General features: G+C 43.3%; 1 protein-coding gene across 1 annotated transcript; it reads left to right on the forward strand.

The window, feature by feature from the left end:
* Nucleotides 1-766: 766 nt before the first annotated feature.
* On the forward strand, nt 767-13,676 carry LOC115513788 (DLA class II histocompatibility antigen, DR-1 beta chain). Its single transcript, XM_030315191.2, has 6 exons — nt 767-947; nt 7,172-7,441; nt 11,358-11,639; nt 12,338-12,448; nt 12,856-12,879; nt 13,173-13,676. The coding sequence occupies exons 1-6, from the start codon at nt 866-868 to the stop codon at nt 13,184-13,186; spliced, it is 783 nt and encodes a 260-aa protein (XP_030171051.1). The 5' UTR covers nt 767-865; the 3' UTR covers nt 13,187-13,676.
* The last annotated feature ends 2,780 nt before the right edge of the window (nt 13,677-16,456 follow it).

A 16,456-nucleotide genomic window follows, 5' to 3' on the forward strand; every position in this document is an offset into this window, starting at 1 on the left:
TACCCAACCTCTCCACAAAATGTTAAACTCAATAGAAATATATTTTTCCAAAGTAAGTGAGATACTATTTCTGTTCTGAAACTTGCACAGTATTATGCTGAGAACCCTGGAGTAATGATTGAAAACAATAAATTGGATTTAGGAATTTGGGGACCACTGTTACCTTTACTAGGAGGGACACTTGACGTGAGCTGTGGGTGTCATTACATAAGGTAAATGCAAATGTTATGTCCAGCAGTGAGTGACACTAATGAGGGAATCTTTTCAAGGAACTAGAATTACAACACAGCAGCCACCTGGATTTATATAAATAAAATGCCGTCAGGGCCTTCATTTCAAGGTTAAGTAATTTGAGAGGTTAAGTAATTTCCCCAAACCTACAACACTATGTTATGGTGCAAAAAAGACAAGATTAAAGGTCTTTCTGACTTACAATTCTCTTCCCACCACCCCTTCAGCTCCTAAATACACTCACACGTACATTTGTTGAAACAACTCTGTCTTCCAGTGAGAGAAATAAATGCTCCTAGAGTTTCAAACGTGTGAAGCACAAAATTGGCTCACCATAGAGGTCCAAAATGTTTCACATATAACTAGATCAACCCTTAAGAGTACTAAATTAAACCAATCTTTCTAACTCAGGAAATTCTAAGTTTCAAAATTGGATCTTAATAATGAATCTCTGACCAGCAACAGATGATGCTTTTCATCTCTGAGATTGATTGGTTTTCAACACAGAGATTACCCAATCCAGAAACAAAAATGAATTCCTTCGTTGGTATTACTTTGGATGTGGGTGAAGGATGGTCCTAGTCCTCACTGAAATTCGCCTGCTCCCCAGACCCTGTCCTCTCTGTTCTCCAACATGGCATGTCTGTGGCTCCCTAGAGGTTTGGTAATGCTGATGGTGCTGAGCCCTCCCCTGGCTTGGGCCAGGGATACCACACGTAAGTACACACCTTGGTGTATAAGCTATTGTGGGGTAGAGGTAGAAAGGGAGTTAGCTTTGTCACCACATCCAGGCCAGGTCCCTTAGAAAATTCTGACATTTTCTTCAGTGACCACCCATCTTTTTTATATGGATCCTCCATTCTTTCCACAAAAAAAAAAAAAAAAAAAGAGCCTGCACACTTGCCCTTTCTACAAGAGCTTCAGAAGGGGCCTCCATATATATAGGCCATTTCTTCTTACTTCTCTTCTAATAAAACCTCTCCAGCCTTCCATCCCTTTCTTCAGGTTCTTCAGAAGATTTAGAAATAATGGTGTCCAAACGGTTTCCCATCCAGTTGTTCCCTTTTTTATGTTGAGTTATGCCAGAAAAAGGGTAAGTTTGTCTGAAAATTTTATGGGGAGTCCAAAGAAATTAGAAAGATCTCTTTTAGAAGACTTTATGTTATGGCCTCAGCAGGATCTCTGATGATGGTGCCTCTCCCTAATATGTGAAGATATATCAAAGGGTCTCCCGCATTATCTCCTATCCTTTACCCCCAAATGCTAAGGTTTGTAAGACCTGTATCCCTGTGCTATAGATTCTCTGACAGATGCTGGGATTTGTTTTCCCTCTATTTCTTCTGTGGAGAGTAGCCTAGAACTGAAGCAGAGAACCTTGGTACTTGAAATGACCCTATAGGTAAGGAGCATCCCTGGGTGTTCTTTGATGCCTTAAAGAACTTAAAATATCTTCTAAAACCTTGCCATAGGTTAGTGTTCATTATGAATCTATTTTGGCCTTTCTATACTATCAGCTTCTCCTACATCTCCTTTCTCTGGCCTGAGCCCACAAGAAGGTATTCAACTAATACAGAAAAAAATATATGAAATTCTATTTGCATATGTCAAAAATAGTCAAGTATCAGCAATTTCATATGGTTCAAACTGGACACCCTGAGCAGGGTACCACTGGTGTGAAGGTTGTTTATATTCCTGGGGCTGAAAGTCAAGGGAACTCTCTGGCCCCTCCTGGAGTCTTAGTCCCTGGAGTCTTAGTCTTAGCCTGGAGTCTTAGCCCTGAAGGCTTTGTAGGGTCATTCATCATGCCCTCTCCTTAATTAGCCATGTTTTTTCCCTCTACTTCCAGTTCCTCCCTATTCTTTCTTCAGCAATGTCATCACCATTACTGAAAATCCCCACTGTTTGCCCAGACCCTCAGCACTATCACAGATCCATTGGATGAAATGAATTATAATGAAGTGTTCTCCTTCTTAAAACCACTTTTCCTTACCTGGGAATGTGTCTTCTGACTAGTAGGAATAGAAAGAGGAAGTTTGTCTGAATTTTTCACAGGAAGCAGATGGGATCTAATGTATTATCAGAATAAAAGAATGTTGGAGCTTGAGCCCCTTCATACTTCCAGAATACTCGTAATGATCAGGTCCCAGAACACTGGGTTTCTTCATTTGGGCCACAGATATTCTTAAGCAACTGTTATGTACTGGGTTCTGTTCTAGGATCAGAGAATTCTATTTGGATAAGAAAGAAAGGCCCTACTGTCATGGAACTTACCTAACGACAATAATAGGATAAATATTTAACAAAAAAGAAAAAAATTCCAGAGAGAGCTATAAATGCTCTTTAAAAAATATATCAGGACTGTGAAATGGAGAGAACTGGTTTCACTGACTTCAGCACAGTGGGTAGGTAGTTCTCCCTGAAAAGTGACACTAGTTGACACATGAGTGATGAGAACAAGCCAGTCATATGAAGGATCTAAGGGACAAGTGTTCCAGGGAGAGGGAACAGGGGAAAGGTCAATGTGTGGGAAAATGTTTGCTGAGTTTAGAAGACAGAAAGAAGGCAAGAGTGGCTGAAGCATAGCAAGGAAGTTGGAGAGTGACATAAGATAAGGTTGGAGAGGACGAAAGGAGCCAAATCATCTTAGATCCTGATGGCAATGGTAAGAAATTTGATTTTTATTTAGAGAGATATGTGGGGCTACATAAGCGATAAAGGTGAGTCCATTTATATTTTAAAAAATAATTCTAGCCACCATGTGGAGATTGGAAAGTAGAAGGCCACAAATGGAGTCAGGGAGACCATCTGGGAGCATGATATAATTCTCCAGGGAAGACATACTTGTGGCTTCATTTAGTGTGGTAGTGGGTGACAAAGACAGTAGTGAAGGCAAAGTGAACAGATATGGGACAGATATTTGTAGGACATGTTAATGAATTAAACGGGTGGGGTGGGTAGGTAGAAAATCAAGCTTATCCCTGAGGATTTTGTCTTCAATATTGAGTAGGTGGATGCTGATGCTGTTTACTGAGATAGGGAAAACTGAGAGAGGAAATTATTTGAAGTGGTGGTTAGAAATAAAGACTTGAAATGACTGTTTTTAACTTCTTCTTTAAAATTTTTTAATGTTTATTTTTGAGAGAGAGTGAGAGAGAGAGAGAGACAAAGCATGAGCAGGGGAGGGGCAGAGAGAGGGAGACACAGAATCCAAAGCAGGCTCCGGGCTCTGAGTTGTCAGCACAGAGTCTGACGTGGGGCTCAAACCCACGAATGGTGGGATCATGACCGGAGCTGAAGTCGGACGCTTAACTGACTGAGACACCCAGGCGCCCCAAGTTTGAAATGATTTTTGATATATATGTGGAACTCTCATTGGTCAGAGAGAGAGTTCAAGAGGAGGCCAGGTCTGGAGGTATGTATGTTGGTGTCATCGACACATGTGCTGTGTTAAATTCTAGGAAAGTAGAGGAGGTCACATAGGGACAGAAGAGGGCAAAAACCAATGAGTTAGCCAAGGTGACTGAGAAAGGTACCCAACACATGGAAGTCAAGGAAAGTAGTTTTCTTCACTGAGGAGGGAATGGCCGGTTGTGGTAAGTACCACCAAGAGGTGGGTGAATTGAGAACGTGACAGCAAAGTGAACTGGGTTTGGTGGATATGATGTTTGCAGATTCAGTCGAATATCCAAAATAGAAACTGGACTGGAGCATTTGAAAAGAGAATGGGAGCTAAAGAAATGGAGGATGGATTAGAGATAACTCTTGAGTAGTTGATCTCAGGGAAAGACTGTGCTCTGGGATCGGGAAGCAGCTGGACCTAAAATATAAGAATAAAAGAGCACAGGGCAGGTGTGAGGAAAGGGCACAGAACTTTTTGGCCCTCGCCAAGCATGCCAGTCTCCCAGAATCTCCACCTGTTCACTAACCCAAAAGCTCCCTGAACCATGACTTTTGGACTTTTATGGAGGCCTCATCACATAAGCATCATTGATTAAATCCTTGACCATGATGACCGAACTCCAGCTTCAGCATTTCCGCCCTCCCTGGAGGTCAGGGGGATGGGACTAAAAGTTTCAACCCACTTGGTTGATTCTCCTGACAACAAGCCCCAATCCCAAAGGGGTATCCAAAAGTCACCTCATCAACATAACAAAAGACACCTTTATTGCTCTTATCACTTAGGACATTTCTAGAGTCTCAGGAGTTCTGTGCCAGAAACTCAGACTAAGACCAAGTATATATTTCTTATTATAAATCATAATACAACAGCAACTGATTGCCAAGACAAAGAAACCAGTAAACTTTGGTCCTGAACAAATTTATTTTGCTGGAAAAACAGCTCTCCATTAGAACTAGATTTTTTGAAAATTTAAGTTTCATGTAGGACCAAGATTTTAAAGAGGTATGATACTGGAACTTTTTTCCATGTAATTTTCAGCTTCTTCATGATTAACAGTGACTTTTTCACCAGTTTTTTCCAGATGGTTTTCACTAGTGGTTGTCATGCAGAGATAGCTCACCACCCCTCCTCCCTGTTTCTTCACCCCATGATTATTCGACAATATCTGGAGCCAATTATGGTTCTCACACTAGGGGTTTCCTCTGACAACGAGTGGGTAGAGGCCAGGGAGGCTGGTAAACAGCCTACTATGTCCAGAACAGGCCTCCCCAATCCACAATTACAAAAATGATGTGGCCCAAAATGTCTATATAGTGCTGAGGCTGAAAACTGCTTTATACTGTACTACTTCTAACATTTCTACACTCACACTTTATATACACACCATCCTCCAATTTAGTATTCCATGGTTAATTTTAGCTTGTTTCATTACTAGACAGTTGCACAAATTCACCGCCTTTTGTGTTGAATCCATTCATTCAAAGCAAGTGCAACTCTTCATTTTTATTTTTTGCTTTAAGCCAAGTTTTTCAATATTTCATGAGCTTTTGCTCATTACATCTTTATCGACTTTCAACAACTTGCGTTTTTAAGTTTTAAATAGTGGTGACTGACACAAATATTTTCCAGTACAATGCCTCACATTTCTGCAGTAATTCTATTGTCTAGACCATTGATGATATCAGAAGCTTCCATTTATCCATATTACTTTTTTTTAATGTTTATTTTATTCTTGAGAGAGAGAGAGCACAAGCAGGGGAGACAGAGACAGAACCTGAAACAGGCTCCCGGCTCTGAGCTGTAAGCACAGAGCCCAATATGGGACTCAAACCCACAAACAATGAGATCATGACCTGAGCTGAAGTCAGGCACAACCGACTGAGCCACCCAGACCCCCCTATCACTCACTTTTAACCACAGGGTTATTCTTTAACTCTTTTGGCATTGTCAAATGACAAAACTAAATCAATTTAGTAAACTATGTGATATCCTTTATTCAAGGCAAAATAATCCATGGATGGGGGAGTAAAATGACTCACAAACTGTGGACCACTTTCCCCAAGGGATTTGAACATTCATAGAGCATTAGAAGAGGGAACATGGAGACAGTGCATGATTGGCTAGAAGGTTAGGGATTTCCTTGTAAGGTGAGCAGGTGTGACTTTCCAAAGTCAGGTAAGCTAGCTAAACCTGAGTTGGAGAATTGTGATTGGTATCTGTTAAGATTGCTTGACAGGTGTTTCCTGTAAGTGCAGGATGACTTAAGTTTAGATTTGGGATGTGAGTGAGATGCTGGGGTGGCCTCCATTTTACGGGTCCTGATAAAGAAATTAACTTTATTTTCACAGTTAAATGACATACAGACAAAAACACCAAATCTATATACATTTATATCATATATATCTATGCTTACACATATTAAAGCTACAGAATCACAAGTAAGAGCTCTGAGACACATTTGACTCCTTAATTCATCAGATCATATTTGCCGTATGAATTTTGGCACCAAAAAAAAAAAAAAACACTTGATTTTCTGAGGTTCCTGGATTTAGAAATTCGGAAGTGGGATTGTGACCCTGTATTAGGATCACAGTTTTACTCTCCTTAAAACTCTTCATAGTCTCCCATTATATGTAATATAAAGTCAAAATCCTAATATCACCCTCAGGCTTTAAGTGCCCAGCCCCGTGTGATTTCTCCTTTCCTACTCTCCTTTCCTAATCGTTTCCCTTTCCTCCTCTTACTGTCTGTGCTTCAGTGAACTCTTTTCTTCTGGTTTCCCAAGCAAATTCACCATCAGCTCTTTCAGGCTTTTGCACATTGTATTACCCTTACCTGAAATGTGTCTTCCTTTCTCCCAAACACACACACACACACACACACACACACACACACGCCCTCTAGTTCACATCTAGTTACTCTTTCCTGTCACATCCTAAACATCCCCCTTGAGACCACCTGTCTGGCGCCCTAAGGAAACAAAGATCATCCAGTTATCCTCTGCTGTAGAACTGCAGGCTTGTCTTGTGACATTTCTCCCCCCAGATAAATAAAGTCCTGCCTCGCTGGGTTTTGTCCATTACTTTCCATAAATTTTAACCCGAGAGTGGAGGGGATGTGCGGGTGTTTCCCTTCTCTGGGTTCGCAGGGGTGACAGGCGCCTGAGTCACTCAGCCCAGACCAAGTGTTGGGTGGGGGTGGGGGAGGGGGACGCAGGTGGGACCTGTGTGAGGCCAGGAAAGGGCTGTGGGAGGCGAGGAGGGAGGTCGGTGTCTGTCCAGAGGAGGCTTCCAGGAGGAGGCGGTGAGGGGCAAATCCTCAGGCTGGGAGGTCCGCCTCTGAACGGGAAACCAGTGACCCTGAGAGGCTCCCAGGAGAGGGGTCACCTCCCCCGCCTCCCACCCCCCCCCAACCCCCGCCGCTAGAGGAGAGAAGAGCCTTGGGTGCTGGTGGTTTGGGGGTGTGGGTGGAGCCCCGAGGGGTGGCGGCGTCAGTGTCTTCCAGGAGCCCGTGTGTGACCGCGTCGCCCTGTCCCCACAGCACATTTCTTAGTCATGGGGAAGGCCGAGTGCCATTTCACCAACGGGACGGAGCGTGTGCGATTCCTGGCCAGATATTTCTATAACCGGGAGGAGTTAGCTCGCTTCGACAGCGAAGTGGGGGAGTTCCGGGCGGTGACGGAGCTGGGGCGGCCTGACGCCAAGCACTGGAATGGGCAGAAGGACTTCATGGAGCAGACGCGGACAGCGGTGGACTGGTACTGCAGACACAACTACGGTGTTTTTGACAGCTTCACGGTGCAGCGGCGAGGTGAGCGGGGCAGGGGGGCTGGGGGCGGCCGGGGCTGCGCGTGTGCGACTGTGAGACAGAGACTGGGTCCCAGTGAGCCTACAGGGTGTTGAGCAAGAGCACGTCACGGGGATCCCTGCGAGAGTGCGACGTCAGGGAGGGTGTGCTGTGTCTGTGGGGTGGGGACCAGTGTGGTGTGTCCTTGTGTGGCTGTGGGGAGTGTGTGATCGTGTCCCTGTGTGACTGTGAGACAGTGTGGGAGGGGTGCCCTGTGATGTGAAGGGGGCTATGGGCCTGGATAAGGGGACAGGGAGGGAGGGTGTGTGGGGGAGAGGGAGCAGAGGGGGGTGTCAGGCATCCTTGGTGGCCTCTGAGGCAGAGGTTAGACAGTACAGGGGCTGGAGGTGGTGGACTGACTGGGGCAGGTCATTGGAGACATGGAGAAGGCAGAGGACAGTGTCTCCAGTTGGGGGCGAACGTTTACCAGAAGGCAGATGAGGATAGAAAAGAGTGGGACGGATGTGAGGAGGCCAGTCACACTCTGTTTCTGACATGTGTGTGCCCTTCTTTCTTTTTTTCTTAATTTTTTTTCATTCAGTGTTGTTGACATACAATGTTTCATTAGTTTCAGGTGTACAACATAACACCTTTGACAAGTTATACACTAATCAGTGCCCACCACAAATGTACCATCTGTCACCATACGTGACTATTACAGTGTCATTGACTATAGTCTTTGTGTCGTGCCTCCTATTCCCATGGTTTACTCATCTCATAACTGGAAGCCTGAATCTCCCACTCCCCTTCACACATTTTGTCCATTGCCCACCTCCTTTCCCTTTGCAACCATCAGTTTCTTCTCTCTATTTCTAGGTGTGATTCTGCTTTCTGTTTGTTTATTCACGTGGTTTTTTTAGATTCCTCATGAGTGAAATCATACGGTATTTGTCTTTATGAGTCTGACTTAGTTCACTTAGTGTAATACCCTCTAGGTCCACCCATGTTATCCAAATGGCAAGAATCCATTTTTTATGGTTGTGTAATACTCCATTGTATATATGTACCACATCCTCCTTATCCATTCTTCTATTGATGGACACTTAGGTTGTTTCCATATCTTGGCTATTGTAATGTTGCAATAAACATAGGAGTGTATATATCTTTTTGAATTAGTGTTTTTATTTTCATCAGATAGATACCTAGGAGTGAAATTATTAGATCATATGGTATTTCTAATTTTTTTTTTTGAGGATGCTCCATACTCTGTTCTACAGTGGCTGCACCAATTTGCATTCCCATAAACAGTGTATAGGGGGTTCCTTTTTCTCCAAATCCTTGACCACACTTGTAACTTCTGATCTTTTGTATTTTAGCCATTCTGAATGGTATAATGTAATATTTCATTGTGGTTTTGATTTGCATTTCCTTGATGATTGGTGATGTTGAGCATCTTTTCATGTGTCTGTTAGCCATCTGTATGTGTTCCTTGGGAAATGTCTGCCCATTTTTTAATCAGATTTTTTTAAGATTTTAATTTTTTTTAAGATTGTTTATTCTTGAGTAATCTCTATATCCATCATGAGGCTCAAACTCACAATCCCAAGATCAAGAGTTGCATGCCCTACCTGCTGAGCCAGCCAGGCATTCAATCAGATGTGTGTGTGTGTGTGTGTGTGTGTGTGTGTGTGTGTGTGTGTGTGTATTGAGTTTATAAGTTCTTTATATATTCTGGATATTAACCCCTTGGAGTATATATAATTTTCAAATATCTTCTTTCATTCAGTAGGTTGCCTTTTTGTCTTGTTGATGATTTCCTTCATTGTACAAAAGGTTATTTGGATATAGTCCCAATAGTTTATTTTCCTTTTGTTTCCTTTGCCTTGGGAGCCATATCTAGAAAAATGTTACTATAGCCAGTCTCTGAGAAATTACTGCCTGTTCTCTTGTAAGATTTTTCTGTTTTAGCACATGCCTTTCTTAATTCTGAAAATTCTGAGATAGGGGCACCTGGGTGGCTCAATCAGTTAAGCATCCAACTTTGGTTCAGGTCATGATCTCTCAGTGAGTCTGAGCCCCAAGTCAGGCTCTGTATTGACAGCTCAGAGCCTGGACCCAGCTTTAGATTCTGTCTCCCTCTCTGTCTGCCCCTCTCCTGCTTATGCTCTGTCACTCTCCTTTCTCAAAATAAATAAACATTAAAAAAAATTTTTTTAATTCTGAAAACCCTAAAATAAGTGTGCCTCTGTGTACATAAGCATTTCACTGAGAAAAAAAAAAATATCAGACTAATTGTTGAGGGCTGGGAAACTTTGAGGCACCTCTACTCTCTCTAAGGCTTCTGTTAGGTAAATTTCCTGGGACTTTTTTCTTTTCTTAGAGAATATGTTTACACATAGTTGAAATGATTGTAAAACTACCTTTCGAATTATAATTTTGATTCTTATCATTAACATACTGATGTACCTCTTTTTATAATGTCAATCATATTTAAGTAGCTAATACTATTTGTATAGTTACAGCAATTTACTTCACAATCCCCTTTGTTAGGTTCTTTCAATATTAACACTAAGTTGGAAATTTCTCTATTTTTTTTTCTAAGCTTCTATTTTTTTCACATATTTATATGTCAATTATAATTACTGCCCTAAGTATTTTCTATTATCCTATTATCTCTGAGATCCCAGTTTTTTTCAGTAATTTTATGGGTTCCCTATGTAGTAAGATTGACACTTAGCTGCTATTTGATTCAGCATTTTCACCATTTTCAGGTATATATCTCATTCTGTTTTTTATTTTCCATGTTAAGAATTTACACATTTTTACTTACTGAAATGTACTGTAAAATTGTTGCCAATGATTCACCACCAATCTGAAATCTACTACTTTGTGGTATTATATAAATGTTGTCCACCAAGTTTTCCATTTCTTTTAAAACAATTGTATTAAGTGAGGGCCTGATAGTGTCAAAGATGGTCTCAAATGGTAAACACAAAACTAATGAATCCCAGAGGCTGCCCTGGCTTCAAATATCAGTTGAGAAAAAGAGATAATTATAAAATAACAATTCCAATAAATGTGGCTTTTTGTTGTTGTTGTTGTTGTTGTTGTTGCCAAGGATAGAGATGGATCACCTGAGTGTAAAGATAAGAACTTTTTAATGAATGACTTTCCTTCCTTCTTTCACTCTCCTTCAGGATCATGCTTTTCTTGAGACTCAACTCATAGATACATAAAACCATCTCTGTGTGTTCCTGCCTCCCAGGGTGGAACCATTTCTGTCATTTTCTAAGGTGTGAGTGCACTGAGGTAACATTCCCTGGATTTCCTACCTTTTATCCCCATCTAGACAACTGCTGTTCCCCAATTTATTCATAATGCTTTGAATCATATTTTCTCTCAAAGTAAACAAAAACAATAAATAGCTAGCATATTATGAAAGCTGAGTTCCAGCCACTGTTTTACATATTTTAGATCCATCGATCCTCATAAAAGCCTAAGAGGTAAGTTAATATATTTTCCCCTTTGTAGGTGAGACTCAACTAAGGCACAGAAGAATTTAAAAATTCTCCCAGGTTCAACTAATAAGAGTCAGAGCTTGGATTTAAGCCCAGGCAGCCTAGCTCCAGATGTGATACCTTCAGTTAATATATCTTATGTCAGGCAAAGATTTGTAAACACTTCAACAATGAATAACTGTTTCACACTATGGGAAAAAAAACACATAAATTTCCATAACACCTCTCGATTCTAATGGGCCTGTGCTGTCAGGATTGAATTCAAGACTCATGAGACTGGCTGGTACTGGGCCACGTGGCCAGCTTTGAGGGAGGCCTGCACGAGATGCAGCCTGGGACCAGAGACCGGAGGCAGGAGGGCAGCCAGCCAGGGAGACTCACTCTGTCGTCCTCACTTAGTCCCGCTACCACTTGTCTTCTAGTTGAGCCGACAGTGACCGTGTTCCCCTCGAAGACGCAGCCCCTGCAGCACCACAACCTCCTGGTCTGCTCCGTGAATGGTTTCTATCCAGGCCACATTGAGGTCAAGTGGTTCCGGAACGGCCAGGAGGAGCAGACTGGGGTCGTGTCCACAGGCCTGATCTGTAATGGAGACTGGACCTTCCAGACCCTGGTGATGCTGGAAACAGTTCCTCAGAGTGGAGAGGTCTACACCTGCCACGTGGAGCATCCAAGTCGCACGAGCCCTATCACCGTGGAGTGGAGTGAGAAGCTTTCTGATCCCATAAGTTCCTCGCCCAGCAGGGAGGGGGCTTTGCTTTCCCTGAGTGTTAGGTCTCTCCTCTCCCCACATCATACTGTCATTTGCTCCATGTTCTCCTCACCACAGGTCCCTGGGGGTAGCCGAGTGATTGTTTCCACAAAGACCTTACTCCTTGGGAGACAGTTATGCCTGGCAGGCAGAAAGAGGTCATGCCTGTTTTGAGCCTCCCTGGGATATCACAGTTCATGGTTCCCCCTTGACCCTGGGCACCAGCCCCCCACCTCGGGTTGGACTTGTGCTTTCGGCACTGTTGCTCTGAGTTACCCATTGTGACCTAAAAAGAGGTATGTCATCTACAATGTAGGGACCTTCCTGACATGAGGAGAGTCCAATCTCACCTCAGGTTTCTATTAGCTCTGTTCCCCTGGACAAGCTACTTAAACCTCATGGAGTCCCACGCTCCTCCTCCATCAAATGTTGAAGTAGTGGATTTAACAGAGCTGTGATATTTAAAACGACTTCATTGCCTGAGTCTATTATATATTCAGTGTGATTTTGAAATCTCTTTTATGGTAACGTCCAATTATTCTAGTACCTTCAGGCAGACTTCTTCCCCCATTCTCAACGCTCTGAATCTGAGTCTCAGTTGGAGAAAGAGGACTAGGGATAAACATCACTACAACTAGCTTCTTCTCTCAGGGGTACAGTCTGACTCTGCACAGAGCAAGATGCTGAGTGGAATCGGGGGCTTTGTTCTGGGTCTGCTCTTCCTTGCGTTGGGTCTGTTCATCTACTTCAGGAATCAGAAAGGTAAGGCACCTCTTGGTAATTGAGACCCCCCCGTAGAATTTTTAGGGGAAGAAATATGGCTTTTTTAAAGTTATTTCTCTGTGTATCAGTGGCTCTTTATAAAACATCTCTTTAACCTGGAAATTTCCTGGAAATCCAGACATTTTCTGGAAGCGCATGGAGATCTTGGGTAGAATCCCAGGGGCAAATGCAGAAGGAACCACTAATGAAATCACAGTGGATTTGTATGACAGAAATTTCATGGGTCACCCCTCTCACTTTCTGCTCTCCTCTCAGCCCTGCCATCATGTGATGTGGGTGGTGGTGTTAGAGAAGTCTAAGGAGTGGTCTCTGGGGCTGGGGACATTGTATCTGGGGACAGACTTGCCGCCATACTTTTAAGTATATATGTTCCCCCTCTCTTGCAGGACACTCTGGACTTCCTCCAACAGGTAATGCCTTTAATCCTCTTGTAGAGATAGACTTGGCCTCTTAGAACTGATGTAGAGACAACAAGCCAGGAGACAGAAATCATAGGAAGACTGAAATGTGATCAGACAGTTTGCAGTAAAGCTTCTTTTCACCTGTTAATAAATGGTTTGCACTCGAAAGTAGCTTTGGTTCAAGGATACTTAAGAATATGTTCTTCTTACTGTGGTGCTTTGACACGAGGCCCTGGGAGAGGGGAGAGGAAGCTGCTTGTGGAGGTGGGTCTGGGAACAACACTCTGCTCTGTCTTCTGCAGGACTCCTGAGCTGAAGTGGAGATGCTGACACTCCAGGAAGAACCTTCTTTTCAAGCTTCTTTGCAGAGTGAAAAGGTTCCCAGCTTGGCTAGGGGAAGAAATCTTGCTGCTTTAAAAGTTAGTTCTCTGTAAATCAGTGGCCCTGTAGAAAGCATCTCTTTAACCAGGAAAGGGCCCATATTTCTTCCACAAACACAGTGCTTTCTCAGGATCTGGTTTGCCCTGGCTTCAGTGACCCCGCAGAACCCATGCTTCCTGATGGCTCCCTCCACCCCGTCCTTGACCTGGAAGCCCCAGTACTGACTGCAGTTCCTTATCTTCATTCTCTCCCAGCCCCCTGTGAATGCAGCCCTTACAGCCTCCCCTGCATTGGAACTCACCTTCTGCTCACATGTCTTTAGAAGCTTTTCTCAAATAAACGTGGAGTGAAAATCACCCCTTTCACATAGTTTCAAGGAAAAGAAGTATTTAAAAAGGAGATAAAGGGAGGATTCTATCACATAACAATCATGGTTTTCATTTCTACTCCTGAATTTTGGTTACATGTGAATCTGAAGATTTGCTTGGTTCCTTCCCTGTTTTTCCCTTGGGTCTTCTGCATTCTGTGACTTGGCATGTTTACCTGAGCTAGAAGGAAGCCCTTAATGAACCCATATCATGTTGGTGTCCTATGTCTCTGTGTTCTCAAAGAAAAAGACACACATGGGTCCCTTTTTACCATGGGATATGAAAGAAGACAACAAATACAAGAAATGCAGGTTTCAGTTCAAAATGGTGACAGAGGAAGATCCTGAACACACCTCTTCCCATGGACACACTGAATCTGTAGCTACATATGGAACATTTTCCTCTGAAAAGAAAAAAAACGAAAACAAAAACAAGTAAAACTGGCGGGGTAACCCCTTTACGTAGGGCAAAAGAGAGGGAAGCCAAATGGAAGTTAGTAGGAGAGGCTAAGATACAATGTCACCACAAACTCCAAGGCCAGCAGGCAGCCATAATAGGAGAGATCTCAAAGCCCAGAGTTTCTCCCTGAGGACTGAAGGGCTCATACCCCACATCAGACACTCCAACTTTTAAGACCAACACCTGAGAGACAAACCCCCAAAGCATCTGGTTTTGATGACTGATGGGGCTAATGCCCATGAGATGCAGGAGGCTGTGGCAAACTGAGTGTTTGAAGGTAGAAGAGGGACAGTAAAGTATCCTCCAAACTGAGAAGGCACTTTGAGACCAGGAAAATGAGGCAGGTGACTCCATCGAGTTTGTGCAGTTTTATTCAGGTAACTTACTGACGGGGCATCAGGCAGGCAATGATCCATGTGCTGTGCAGCTATTCTCTGCAAAGTCTGGATCTTAACCCATGCATTTTATAGAGCAAGGGGTTGTGGTGAGGTCAAAGTGTCTTAACGCTTAACAGACCTTGTGGAAGCACCTGTGTGGCAGAAAGGGGTGGAGGTGACTGTGTTATCTCTACTAGGTATCTAAACAACTTTAGAGAAGGCTAGAACAAGACTTCCTGCATTTCAGTCATGGCATACACTAACCTCCAAGAGTCCTGGAACATTAATCCCCAAGGGAGGTCATTGCATGGGTAAGAACAAGATGGAGGGCCAAAGAAGGGGCCAGTATTGTCAGCATTACTACAGGAGAAACAGCTCTTTAAAAAAAATTTTTTTTTAATATTTATTTATTTTTGAAGGAGAGAGAGAGAGACAGAGTGCTAGCAGAGAAGGGGCAGAGTGAGAGGGAGACAAGGAATCTGAACAGGCTCCAGGCTCTGAGCTGTCAGCACAGAGCCCGACACAGGGCTAAAACCCATAAGAACCCACGAATCATGAGATCATGACCTGTGCTGAAAGACACTTAACCAACTGAGCCACCCAGGTGCCCCCCTCCAAGAAGAAACAGCTCTTAAAGGGCCCATGAAGATTCACCTGCCCCAGGGTCCAGCAGAGAAACAGCCCTTTGAAACATGCCCAGACTTATATGAAAGAGACTTATTTTTAATTTTAAGTATTGGTCTTAGGGACAGGGGCCTCTGGGAACACTCTCTGGGTACAGATGCTTGTAAATACCATCTTCCCACACCCCCCTCTGCCTTGCTAAAAAGCCAGCAAGTGCAATCTTTTTTCATTCACCTTTTCCTTTATTTATTTGCCTTTTTTCTTTTCTTCTTATTTTCTTATCATTCTTTTTTTTTTTATCATTTCTTTTCTTTTCTCATGGCAGTTCCCATCCTTGTAATGCCCTCTGCCTTGCTTTCACCAGTGGGCATCATCTTTGTGCTATCCCTCTGCCATGTTCTACAGCATTAATATCTCCCAGAGGGGAGCTTCTACATATGTCTGGTGCACTGGATTTTATGCCTGGTGACCTGGTTTTTGCAGCTGCCACCCAAAGAGGTGTCCCTTAATTGCCTGGCTCCAAGGGCACTGGGACTTGTGTCTCAGGTTCACATAAGACTACAACAATCAGAGAGGCAGTTCTTGGCAATTGTCTGTAGGACTGATTCTTGGTGGAGGAATGCTCCCAGGATACTGCACAGGGAGCAGACTGAAACACACGCCCAGTCTTTCTGAGGAAGAGGCCTATTTGGCTTGCAAATTTGTCCTGAGGGGCAGGCTTCTGGTTTGGCACACTTCTAAGATATACAGAGGTGCTCTCAGGGAACAGAGACCAGTTGATGCAGTCTTTGTGCTCTCCGTTTACCTTATTATAGCTCACCAGTACCTTACAGAAAGGAGCTTATACACCCTTTTCAGACTAGAATAATGTCTGCCCTTTGAAGTCTCCGGAAAGGTTTACAGCCAGCCCCTTAGATGTGTGTTTAATTAGAAGCCTGCTGCTCAGGCTACAGCTATGGTGATAAGCTAATCAACCTGTTTTGCAGAACAATCGAGCTTCTGGGTCTGTTGCTTCTTGTTGTGCCCTGAGGGTGGGAGTTACTAGTGAACTCTTTCTCTTTTGGTTACCTTTGTGGGGGACCTGCAAACTTCAGGCCACCTGGCCACCAGAACCAGGTGAAGTGGAGTGTTTCCCTGGTGACAGCAGCAAAAAACAGGGAACTTGAGAAGGGTATTTAAAATATTTAAAATAAAAATTAAAAGCTCATTATCATTAAGGAAACCTTCATAAAACTTCAGCAGATTTTTCAGCAGAAACTTTTTTTAAATCTTTTTTTTTGGGGGGGGGAAGATCACACACAAGTGCACAGGCATCATTGGGGAGGGGCAGAGGAAGAAGGAGACAGAGGATCTTAAGCAGGCTCCATACCCAGTCCA

Source organism: Lynx canadensis, chromosome B2 (genome assembly GCF_007474595.2).
Source record: "Lynx canadensis isolate LIC74 chromosome B2, mLynCan4.pri.v2, whole genome shotgun sequence".
In the NCBI taxonomy this organism is placed as follows: Eukaryota; Metazoa; Chordata; class Mammalia; order Carnivora; family Felidae; genus Lynx; species Lynx canadensis.